The sequence below is a fragment of the Neovison vison genome, chromosome 6, assembly GCF_020171115.1.
Source record: "Neovison vison isolate M4711 chromosome 6, ASM_NN_V1, whole genome shotgun sequence".
Classification (NCBI taxonomy): domain Eukaryota; kingdom Metazoa; phylum Chordata; class Mammalia; order Carnivora; family Mustelidae; genus Neogale; species Neogale vison.
In genome coordinates this window covers 150,280,402-150,293,663 of record NC_058096.1, presented here as the reverse complement: position 1 = coordinate 150,293,663, position 13,262 = coordinate 150,280,402, and the positions used below count along the sequence as shown (strand labels likewise).

Sequence of the window (13,262 nt, the reverse complement as noted above, 5' to 3'; positions counted from 1 at the left end):
GGAAATCATCTTTTATTTTGATGTATACATCTCTGAAATCATAAGGAGTAAGAAAGTAGAATTTACTTTTCATAGCCATCTGTCACAAAATCTCTTTTGAAGTAATCATATTAAATAAATATCTTTATTATTACTGTTTATTTGATATTTTGTGAACACTGACAGAGTTAGTTAGAGCTTGTTTAATTAATGTCTGTGTCAAGGAAAAAAAAACCCAAAAATCAATAATTAAGACTGCCTTTGAAATTTCTAACATTAATCTATTTGAAACTTCTAACTTAAATCATCTAAATTTTGCCTCCATTACTACTTGTTAGGAAAGAATTAAGAATGGGTTTGACTTTCATCAGTTTCTTATCTGGATTTTAAAGTGTCGGTACATAGGTAGATAGTTCTCACCCGATGAACTATAACATTTTATTTCAATTTACAAATAAATTATCCTGTATAGTGGAACTTGATAATGCACACACGGGCTTCAACCTCTTGAACTATTACTTGCATTCACTCCTATTACGCTTTGGCCATTGTATTATGCCTTTCTTAAGAATATTCATTCATTCAATTAATATTTATTATTGCATACTGTCACATACCAGGCAATGCCTGGGCCGTCTTTGCATTTCTTAGGATGCAATGTATTGCACACAGGTTCTGGGCCACAAATACTCTTTAATTAACAGATGAATGACTGTTATCTTACCATATATTCTATACCTTTCATTAGAAGAGGACTAAAATCCCACCTATAGACTAGAACCTAGGAGCCTTTGCCATAACCACAGCTTAAGCACTCCCCCCAACTTTTAAGATTCTGTTGCTTAGGCAACAAGATTTCTCCATGCCTGCTTGCATTCTGTTGCCAAGGCAACAGGGTATCATTGGCAGGTTGGTCTGAGACATCGAATGTTTGCGGTTTGGGAGATGCCTGTGGCTCGCAACTTCTTTGATAAATCAGGGTATGCATAATCATATTTAAGCATGTGAATTGACTCTAGTCTTTGAGTTACATCAAAGACAACTGTGGACATTTTAGACCATCCAGCATTATATATGTGACTAGAAAGACCTTAGTGTAACCTCAGGGCCTATTGGTCTTGCCTCCTTTTAGCTGAAGTCTTGCTTATTTTGACTTGTAGGTATTCTCTACTCCCCCTTTTCATAATCCATATCCAGTTTTACTTAAATCAAATAAATACTGTTTGATCACTACTTGCCAGAATCAACCTAGCCTATCAAGCTGTCTTACAGAAACAATGTATTATCAATAAGACCACTTTATTCCTTTTCTGTGCTAGTTCTAAACTTTTGTGGCTAATTGCTTGTTTGCATCTAGCAGTTCTTGGAGTAGGAGACGAGAGCCCCAGGGGCACTGTTCTCCTTTCCGGTAGTGACATCACTGCTGTTAACTTCACAGATAGGGGACAAGAGAACCCCGCATGATGCCGGTTTTTTTCCACACATTATGAGTGTTGCTACCTGAAAGAGACTTCTAAGCAGTAAAGTGCTAGTTAGCTCAGATGGTGTGATTACAGTAGCTTCAGAAGGCATTATCTTAATACTGTAAGTCACCTTTCTCATTTCGAAATGTTGAATATTTCTCCTTTTATCAACATCAGCTAGTACTAACTACTTTTCACAATTGAATTAAGTAATGTAATACACCTCCCTTGTTCCAGAAGTATATTCAGAAGGATTTTACAAAATGAACATTCTAGAACTCTATCTCCTTCATGGCTAAGACTCCTCTGACACAGTAATTATCCAAGTAATTTACCCTGTACTCGAAGTCATTCAGTGAAAAGTGGATTTAAGAAATTTCAAAGTTAATACCTTCAATCTCCGCTTTACCCGTTATTGCTTTGGGGTGGAAGTTGTGGGCTAATATTCCAAACCAGTGCTTCAGTTTCTGCTTTGGCTTATAAATTCTGGATGAAGTTACCCCAGATCTGAAGAGAGTTGGAAGGGATGACCTTTCAGAATCCTTTGAAACCTTCCGTTTCTCTGAAATTCTGTTTCATCAGCCTGAAGTCCTATTAGTCAATTCCCATTTCAAAAGTTTCAGAGGACACAAGCTTCATTATATTAAGCCTTTTCACCAGAAAAGAACATTTCTGGAATGTTCTCTTTGTGTTAAATCATTTTTGTCTGTTTTCCAACTTACACTATCAAGGGAAACCATCCTCTGCAGCCATAATGTTCTGTTGGACATAAACATTCAATCCGATTCAGTCTAGAGGCAGACTTCCCTCAGGCTCTGCATAATTTCAATCTTTCGCCCATCTGTGGACCTAACAATCCTATAGTTAAATGTTTGTCACTTCTGGCTATAATGAGTCTGTTCTATTTGAAAATTTCAGATGACTAATCTTTCTTGTGATCCATGATATAATTTCCAGAGAAATTAACAGTTTTCCTGCTATACCCCTGCAAGCTTGTGAGTTTCAAGATGAGGGACTATTTCTTTTCACCATCCCTTCTGTATTGCCTGGCACAGTTTCTACACATAGTGGGCCCTTAATAAATATTGTTTTAATGAATGTGTGGTGGTTATTCTAAAGATCCCCTAAAGTTCATTATGCAGGAGTTTAGCGTTATATTAAGGAGTAACAAAGTTGGCAGCAACTTGGCAATGTCAGGATAGTCTGTTTCACATATATCACTGGCCCATTTTTTAATACGTACAAATGTTTGAAGCTTTGGATTCTTCAGGACAACTGGAATAGTCATCTACTTAGCTTGGCATGTGAGTTGTTATCAGTTATCAAAAGTACCCGCAACCTTAGGAATAAAAGATCTCCACAAGTTACATCTTCTTTACCATTTAAGATTGTCTAAGAGGTATTGCTGGCTTAGCAGCTACAGGCCATGGGTATTAGCCTCAGGCATAATGTTTGTGAAGACAATGACAAGACCTTCCAAAGAAGAGTCTGGCATGCACTGTTGAATATGGAGGCCGCTGGCCACATGTGGATCTTGAGCAGTTGAAATGTAGCTAGTGTGACTGAGGAATGAAATTTTTAAATTTCATTTTAATTTTCATTTAAATATAAACAACGTCAGATATCTCATTAGTTTTTTATAGTTAGTGCCTGCTAAAATAGTATTTTAGATAAATTTGGTTAAATAGGATATATTCTTAAAATTAACATCTCCCTTTTATTTCTACTTTTTGAAAATGTGGCTACCAGAAAACTTAAACTTTTATTTGTGATTTGCATGGCATTTCTGTTGGACAGTGGTAGACCTGTCTAGAAGGCTATGGCACAGGGTTACTCGTGCATGCTGTGATATACCATGTGTCCAAAGATATTCTGCTCCTCAGCTCAGCCTTGAAGCACCCTGCCCATATTTGGATACTACTGAGATTATGCCCCTCTTTGACCTTTCTGAGGGCAGGGCTTACCCATTTTCTTTCTTTAAACATGCCCTTATCCCAGAACTAGGGAGAGTTATTAACTGTACAAGGCTGGCAAGTTTCTATTGACTTTTCACTGACTTAAGAACTTGCGCTGAGAAAGGGACAGAGAAAATAGTGGGATCAGGAGAGGGCTGGCTTGGTGGGGAGTTAGGAGGAGTGAAAAAGGAAAAAGGAAGGAACTTACAATCGGCTTTGGTATTATTCCTGTACTCCAGTTGGGAGGAGGGTAAATGAGAGCCAATTTTGTTTTGCTTCATAATTTAGGTATGTGTTACATTTATATATCAAGATTTCTGTGCTTAAAATGAAAATGTTGGGGTAAGAGATTTACTAGCCATGTTTATTTGTATTTAAATCCCTCCCTCCATTCCTACTCAGCAGATACCTATCATGTGTCTTGAATGTAGAAGATGTTCAATATGTTTTTGTTGGGCTTAAATTTTGCATTACATTTTGTTACATTAAATTTAGTATAGTTCTTATAACTTGTCAGGGCACAGATGTTTCTTATTTCATTCCAAAATAACTATTAATAAATTAACTGTAGATATCAGCAGAAAAAACAAGGTCAAAGATTATTTATGGCTGTCCCTGGTGGTCTCTAAGGCCACCTCCAGGGGGTGGCACTAGACCAAAAATGCAAAATGATCAGGAAGTCTTGAATTTCAGGGCAAGGCAAACGATGTTAATAACACTGAAAACAAGGAAAAATGTAATCCTCTTAAATGCAAAAGTCATCTTATTTCATAGGAATATTGAAATTTCTTTTTTAAGACGACAGGATCAAAGCATAAAAAAATACCACATGTGAAATTATAAACACTTGTATTTTTTACAGATTGAATTAATTTTAAAAAGAGAGAGGGCATGCCCAGAAGTGAGGCAGAAGGGCAGAGGGAGAGAAAGAATTTCCGGCAGACTCCCTGCTGAGCATGAGGCCTGACTTGGGGCTCAATCTCATGACCCAGGGTCATGAACTGAGCTAAAATCAAGAGTCAGATGCTTAACTGACTGAGCTATCCAAGTAGTTATTTTAATGTAACTTTATCATTTTGATTTTAAGTATAAGAAGATTATCTAAGACACTAGGATGTAGGTTCTTAGTTATTCTTAGAGCTTATATCGCTATGATGAGACAGGGTTCTTCGATGTGCCAGTGGAATGTGAGGTCTGCTATGGGTTTGAATGGGCCTGTTTTCCTCTTTATTAAGCTTCTGAGAGCATCTTGAAGGAAAATAATCTTTTTTTTATTTTTGTATTTTTTATTTTATTTTTATTTTTATTTTATTTTTGGTTTATACCATGGTAAGGTATAGACTTTCAGTCAGTGTTGACCAAGTCCAAGTCGAATAAACCCTTCTAATAGCCCCTAATTCTGTTTTCAGGGACTTCACTGGTGGATTAGGATCCAGACCAAGACCAGGTAATTTCATATTAGCAGTAACAAATTTGTGCATGCCTCCTTGATATTCAGTGTGATTTATGTTACAGTTTCATATCTTTCCCCCTTTTATTTCTTCAGCTTTGCTGCCTCTTGACCTGCTTCTGAAAGTACCACCCCTCATGCTCAGGGCCCACGTTAAGGAGATAGAGGCCGAGTTAGTGACGGGGTGGCAGTCCCATAGCCTTCCCGCTGTGATTCTTCGCAATCTCAAAGATCATGGTAGTACTTATTAGATCAAGTTTATGTCAAGCCCACAATGGGTGAATACAGAATTATAGTTGGGCCTGAAATGTCTGAATGATTCTTGGGAGGTAATTTTAATACAAATGGCAGGAGAATTTCATTTTGTTCATCCACGATTATTAGTTTGGCAATTTAATAGTATCAAGATGCTTTCTGTGTTCACTTAATTTGATTGAAATAGTATAGGCTATTTTTCTAAAGTTTACATTTTTGTTTTGGTGGAGATGTTAACCAGTTCAATTATTTGTGCTTAAAATGTATACCTATGAACAAAAATAATAGTTGTTTTACATTCATATTTCTTTTCTTTATTTTTTTTTTAGAGAGAGAAAGAGAGAAAAGGGTGGGGAGGAACAGAGGGGGGATGGATTCTTAAGCAGGCTCCACACCTGGCATAGGGCCCGATGCGGGGTTCAGTCTCATGACCCTGAAATCATGACATGAGCCAAAATCAAGAGTTTGATGCTTAACCAACTGAGCCACGAAGGCACCCTACATTCACATTTCTAGAAACTCTACACCTATATGATATAAGGGAGTGAAGTTTATCTTTATCTCCTTTATTCTGACATAGATAGTCTTTTTTGGTTACTTCTATTTATATTTGATTAAAACAATATTATATAACATTGTTTTTCTAATAATTTAGAAATTACAGATTCTTAAAACATAAAAGTAATGGTTTGGGGGAAAACAGAGTGTGTTAGTTGATGTTTCAAATTTCTATTAAAGAGGACCAAAGTTCAATAGTAATAGTTAAACTGTTAGCTAAACCTGGACAATTCAGGGAAAACGTATGGTGATCATACTTTTAACATATGTATGAGTATGTGCCTCTTTAGTATAAAGTTCTACTTTACTGTTTTGATTAATTTGGAATATTGCTCATTGCTGTTTTCATTTTGGCTTCCTTAATTCACATTCTTTTGTAGAGTTAACACGTATGGTGAATTGATTTACTGTAACATTAGTCCATGTCTTCACTTTTATTAAATTTGCTTTGGAAGAGTTATTGACAGTCTGGGGCCATTTACACCATCAGCATAGATGCAAAAAAAGATGGTTTTGTTATTAAGATGTCCATAGCTATCATGCTGACCATGCTGTTTGGCATAAGGTAAGTTTATACATAACATAATCATGAAGCTAAAATTGTTGTTGATTGATTTTATAATAACAAAGCAGAAAAATGTATTTATGTAAGCAATTCACAGTTCTGCTGTGACTCATAATAGGAATTCCTTTTCTGAAAGGGCATGTTGCATTGGCCCAGTTTAAGACTTATTTTATATCCATGAAATTGGTCAGATCTCTTGACCTTTAAACAAACTAACTGCATTATAGCACAGTTTGCATATAATAAATTGTATTTCTTAGAGTGTGTTAGACCATCATAGAGTATACTGACAGATATTGTAGAATATACTATAGTGTTGTCAGTGAATGCTAAAGTTCACCCACACAGAACTCTGTTTCTACTAATGTTATAGACACATTAGTGCATATGAAAACATTTGGGTTGGTATCTATGGGTTATTCTAATTTTAAGTAAAAGAACTCTTGATTTTTCTCCATCTTAATGCAAAATTACTTTTCTGCTTAATAGAGAAGTCATACTTTTTAAAGTGTTGTGGCTAAGTTTTTATTATTGTTGTTTTACCAAATCACCAACAACTGGTACCCGCCCTATCCACTTAACTTATCACATCTGCAAATGATGCTCCATTCCAGTTGTTACCCCCATTGTCTCTAGCCTAAGAAAATGAAGAGGTGACATTAATAGAGCCCTCCAACAATAGGGAAGCATGTTTGGATCAAGATGTCATGAGACACTATTTGGTTTGGGCAGTTGTAAGTTATATCTTGAATATTAGTTACTCAATATAGGTAAAGCATGAAATGTGTGGATGATTAGCTTTTCTTTTCTTTTTCTTTTCTTTCTTTCTTTTTTTTTTTTTTACAAGCAGTCTATATTAATGTATTTTCATTTATTTAACATTTGATTTAGCCTTTTTGGGTAGATAAGAACATGCTTGGATGAAAGGAACATTGTATATAACCAACAGCCCCAGCCTTGTATTGTCTAAATGTTCCAGAAAAAACTGTCAGGGAGGGAAGAATTTTGTCAAAACCTGAGTGTGCTTCTAGGACCATATCTAGAATGTAAACATAATTTTCCATATGCTCCAGCCGAAAAAATGGTGAGAGCTGTGATTTTAGAGTACCAAGTGGCTCTCTTATAATTTTGTCTATCTGGTAGTCCTAAAGTGAACTTCTAGCTTCATATTGTGGTGATACAAACTCCTATAGAATGAATAACTATGGAACCATTTCAAGTTAGCACTATTAAAGTCTTCCTGTTCTGTCTTTTAATACTAACTAGATTGGGTAAAGAATTTATTTTATACATATTTTACACATATGATATATACATATACAGATGCATGCAGTTCTTTGCCAATAGAAATGGAAACTTAAGAATTTCTATCTCGCATGGATGAAAATATTGACACTAATTAACATGGATTGAATGAATGAACAAACATTTTTAATATGTTAAGTATTTTAGTTGCATTTCCCTAACTTTAGTCACTGATGGATTACCTAAGTACACAAATTTGACCATATCAGAGTATCATCTGTACTATTCTTTTCCTAATATAGGTTTCTTAATTTGACTCACTTTCTCAACTTAAATTTAGTTACGGGAGAGTTTATATTCTTGCTACAAATGCGAAACCATTATAGAATGACTTACCAAAAATAGATGGCAATTATAAACATAAATGAAGTATAAGAAAAAAAAAAGTATTAAATTCTAACTAGATATTGTTATCTGCTTATCCTGAGGTCTGTTTTCTTTGTTATGAAGGAACATTAGTTACTCTTTGAGAAATGGTGTTGATATATTTGTTTTATACTAACCTACTCCTTAATATAATCAATAGAAAAGAAAATTGGAAAAGTTTTATATCTATTCTAATTAACATGCAAGATTATGCTGTATTACGAGACTCAGTTCTTTAAAAAATAATTGGTTGGTTCTGTTGTGTGTCCCCTGCTTTACGATACTCAGTTCTTTAAAAAATAATTGGTTGGTTCTGTTGTGTGTCAGTCTAACAACTGGATATTTTGAATGGGGGGAAGCATGTGGTGTGTTGTGTCTAAAAAAGAAACAGGTCTTTCCTCTTGAGGTAGGGGACATGGTGTCATATATTTGTGAAAAATAAATCATACCAAAACATTTTATGAGGATTTTATCCTTTGTCAAGTACATTGAGTACATTTTAATAATGTGGATGCCATTAACATGGGTCAAATGTAAATTTTGGGAAGCCCAAGTTTCAAGTGCAAATGTAATGTCAACTAAGAATATGGCCTAATTTGACTAGATTAACACTGACATTTCCTCTCCCTTGCTCACTTTTCCATTTCACAGCAGTGAACAGCCAGGCACTGCGCTGATATATGGGAATTCTTATGCTCTGCATTTTGAATAGGAATTGTCACTTCATGATTTCTGGACTCTTAATTATGTTTTCTTACTAGATGACTGAGAAGCTATTTTTATACTTGTCTTTTGTTCATAAAGGTCAGATCTAAATAAAGTAGTCAGTGTTTCATCCAAGTATTCCAGAGAGCACAGCTTAATATTCCTGCCCTTGTCATTAGCAACCTTCAGTAGCTCACTTTCAAGTTAGTTATTGACATACAGTAATTAATGCTAAATTTTGCAATTACCAAAGTGGTTTGGAGTACTTGCCTTCTCTTGTTTCATTTCATGGCCATTATTTTAACATATAAAAAAGTGCTCCCCAGATTTTAATAGAATTTCTTATAATGCTTGTATAATTATGTACTTTTTTATATTGTTGTTGGGATTTGGATATATTGGTTAGAGTTCCCAACCAAATTATAAGTTTAAATATATCTTGGGTACTTTCTCTGAGATCAGGCCCCTGAAAACTACTTATTGAGTAACCGATGCATATTACAACAATATAAACTGTTGTTCATCCTTGCTACTGAAAGCAACTTGCTCTCAGAGAGAGAATGGGGAAAAATGATACTTTTAATGTTAGATTTAAGATTGGGGAAGCGGTGGGAAGCAATAAATTTCTTTTACCAGTGGTGATTTCCTTCCTAATTCTTCCTGCCAAAGGAGATAGGTCCCAGGTGAATGCTGCCTGGAGATGTAGATTTTTTTCAAGTTCTTCTCTCCAAAGAGATACTCAGTCTCATGGACGTTACTGAGGATTCCAATCCAAGACCAAAATTTGCAAATTGCAGATCATCTATTAAATGGTAGCCCACAACCCTGCCTTGGGAGTTTTTGTCCTGGGGGCAAGACTGAGTGGAAGGAGGGGAAGAAAGCTACAACACCATTCAGTAGGAATAAAGGAGGTCGGTGTGGCTTGGATAGATTGTAGCAATATACAAAATAATTGAGTCAATAGAGAAAGACAAGGCTCTCAAATTCCAGACTATTATTACTAATGCTTTTTAATAGAATTTAAAAACAGTTTCAGAGTGTTTACAATCCCCTCTGAATTATTTTCATATGGTACTTTGAATATTGAGTACAGTGACAGGTGAGTCAATATTAATAAGAAAGAGGCAAGAGACCTCTTTCTTCTAGCTAACCAACCACCTGCCCTCTCATATAGCTGAGACCTCACTACTCTTCTTAATTAATGAATTAATTAATTTGAGAGAGAGAGAATGAGTGTGCACACAGGTGTGGGGGCAGAGGGAGGCAGACAATCCTGAAGCAGACTCCCCACTGAGCACAGAGCCTAATGCAGGGCTCAGTCCTAGGACCCTGAGATCATGACCTGAGTTGAAATCAAGAGTTGGCCGCTTAACCAACTGAGCCACCTAGTTGTCCCATAGAACCCACCTACTTTTTTTTTTTAAGATTTTATTTATTTATTTATTTGAGAGAGAGAGAGAGAGAGAGAGAGAGAGAGACTGAGAGAAGAGAGAGCACAAGCAGGGCAGAGGGAGATGAGAAGTAGACTCCCCACTGGGCACAGAGCCTGAAGCGGGACTCGAGCTCATGACTCTTGAGATCATGAGCTGAGCTGAAGGCAGCTGCTTAACCAAGTGAGCCACCCAGATGCCCTCCACCTTTTTAAAATATATTTTATTTGTTTATTAAAGAAAGAGAAAGCACATGCAAGGGGAAGGCAGAAGGAAAGGGAGAGTGAAAAGCAGACTCCCCATTGAGAGGGAGCCCTATGTGGGGCTCGATCTCCCTGTCCTGGAATCCTGAAGGCAGACTCTCTTTTTTTTTTTTTTTAAAGATTTTATTTGTTTATTTGACAGAGAGAGAGAGAGAGAGAATCACAAGTAAGCAGAGAGGCAGGCAGGGCGGAGTGGGGGAAGCAGGCTTCCTGCTGAGTAGAGAGCCCGATTCGGGGCTCAATCCCAGGACCCTGAGATCATGACCTGGGCTGAAGGCAGAGGCTTAACCCACTGAGCCACCCAGGCGCCCCCTGAAGGCAGATTCTTAACTGACTGAGCCACCCAGGTGCCCCAGACCTCACTCATTCTTAACTGACATTCCTCACTGTGGATTCTATAGATTATTTGGGATATTTTAGAGAGTGTGTTAATTAATTTTTTAAAAAAATTGTACAGCTATTTCTTGTTTTCTACTGTATCAGAATGCAAAAGCACAATTCTTCTTTAAGTTATTCTTTAGCAAGTGTCCTAGTTTTATTTAACCCATTATTGATAGGACTAGATGGAGAATCAAAGAGCTAGTTCCAAGAGCATTTGAAGAACAAGGATTTGTATAGTCAAGAAAGAAAAGCTGAAATAACATTGTTAATTGAGCATAAGACTGGTGAAATAAAACTATATATTTTTGTAGTTAACTTATTGATCAGTGTGTAAAGTCATACCAATACATCAATTTCTGCAAGTCATACCAATACCTCATACCAATACATCAATTTCTTCAGTCATATCAATACATCAATACATCAGTTTCTGCATACCAGTACATCAATACATACAATAGTATGTAAACTGCTTGTACCTTTATTGGTGTGAATTATTGGTTAGGTATACTGGTACATTACCCAGTAGCATTAGACTGTGATCAAATGGAATTATTAGAAAATGCTCTAGCATATTGTCTGAGATTCATACAATAATAATTTTTCCTATTCTCCATGACTGGGATAATTTCTTCTTGTTCAGGTAATTGAATGGGGCTTGGTGTGCCATCTTTTCTTTCTGTGTTGTTTTGTTTTGTTCTTTAGTTTGATTGATTAGTTTTGTATCCACAGTGCTGAACATAGTGTGTTTTTGCACCACAATATTTTCTTCTTGAGAATTCTGGGTTACATCAAGTTGACTTTTTAAAAAAAAAATGTTCCCTCTAGGAAGACTAAAGGGAGCAAACATGACTTGCATAGTCATTGTAGCATAGTAAAGGAAGTAACTAAGTCAGTGGAGAAAAGTCAGGCTGAATGGACTACACCAAATGCATATGCTATTTTTAGGCCACAGATTCAACACCAAAAATCTAACTTTTTATATTTTCCCAATGCTAAACTTAATTTTTATATGGAGCCCCATTCCACATATCAGAGCACAGGGTCAATTATCTAATAGGTAAATTTCAGTGTGTTAGTGATTTCTTTGTCAGTTTAAAATTAGACAAGCTGAGGCTTGCTCTTCTCTCTGTTCTTCTCTGAGTGGCATTTTTGGCTTTGTAGTACTGGGGTTTTGAGACAGCCTGTGCTGGTATTTGATCTGACTACTGAGTATGGTTATCCTTCCACACTGACATCAAAAGAATGTAGTGGCACAGCCGTGCCTGATTTCCAGTTCCCAGTCCACATGGTTTCATCCGTGGCCATGAATGAAAGCAAGACCTCTATAGGGCATACTCTCTCATTCTGACAGTTCACCATCTCAGGGGCCTGGGAGGGTTCACTGGTTCTTCTCCACTTCTCTGGGCCTGGAGACTTCAGGACTCAGCAGGCCCTCTGTCTCTGACACCCTGGAAAGCTGTATCTCCTATCCCACCCTACCCCCTGCTGTGGTGCAGGGAACATCTCATGACTAGGGTTCTCAGCGTTCCCTACAGGACCTGAGCCCACAGCCCTACCACCCTTGAATCCCCAACTTAAAGAGAGCTCCATCATCCAACTCTTCCTTCCTCTTGCCACCACCCAGACTGCCTAAAGTAAGCTAGGATTTGAGTCTCTTCTGAGACTTCTTTTCTTCTGGTCTTTCTGTCCTCCCTCCTCGGAGAAGCTTTTCTTATGCCAGTGGGGTGCAGGGATGGGAGGGAAAGGTTGCTTGGCAACAATTCTTTTGAATCCCTCTTGCCTTCTTCTTAGACTTGCTTTTTAAAGCCCAGAAATGTGCTCTCTCTGTTCTTTGGTTCCTCTCTGCTACCCCATCTTGGGCAATGCTAGCCTCACACTCTACTGCTTGACAATAGGAGGCTTCTGAAGTCAAAAGTAAGTATAGGAAATGATGTAGCAGTAAATTCTCTACACCACATCCTCCTTGGGTATTATATAATCACTTCTAGGAACTTCGACCTTAGACACCCCGAGATTATATTTTATAGTTTGAAAAAGTAACTAAAGAGGTTGCACGTTTAGAAGTGAGGAAAACCCTAATCCTCACACGTGCACAAATTAAACATGAACAGGATGTGAGATGCATATTATAAAGGTGATTAAGCCAGAATTCAAGAAGGAAGGTCTTCAATGCAGCCTTGCTTTTTTGGCCTTTAAACAGCTTGTTTCTGAAGATTTCAGTGAAAGGGGGTGAAAGAGTCTGATCACCCAGTGAGTAAAAGAAGCTGAGACTTTGATGGAGCTTCCTGCCATCCTGTGGGAAATACTGCCAGGGGAAGTGGGAGGAAGTAGGGCAGGCTGGAGGCAAAGGGGGGTGACTAGGTGCGTACTGTCAAGTCTCTTCCTAATAATTCCTACCTGCTTGTGGAAGTGCTGGTCAGTCTTGAGAAGGATTCCATTTCCAAGCCCACTAGTCATCATCCTCTCTGTCACTTCCCTCTCACTTTCCATGGGATGTCCTTCTCCCAGTGACTGGAATCCAGTCTTCAGCAGTGTTCTTGGCTTCTGTTCCCCATGGTCAGATGGCCACCACATGCTATTCCAA

General features: G+C 37.3%; 1 protein-coding gene across 6 annotated transcripts in view; it reads left to right on the top strand.

The window, feature by feature from the left end:
- Positions 1 to 13,262, top strand: part of NEK10 (NIMA related kinase 10) — a 228,195-nt gene that overhangs the window by 175,529 nt on the left and 39,404 nt on the right. For 5 of the 6 annotated variants that reach the window (XM_044252584.1, XM_044252586.1, XM_044252582.1 and 2 more), the window contains exons 30-31: positions 4,807 to 4,844; positions 4,944 to 5,084. In XM_044252584.1, coding sequence (XP_044108519.1) covers positions 4,807 to 4,844; positions 4,944 to 5,084 — 179 coding nt within the window. The remainder of the gene's footprint in view (positions 1 to 4,806; positions 4,845 to 4,943; positions 5,085 to 13,262) is intronic. The other variant, XM_044252587.1, reaches the window with a different exon arrangement.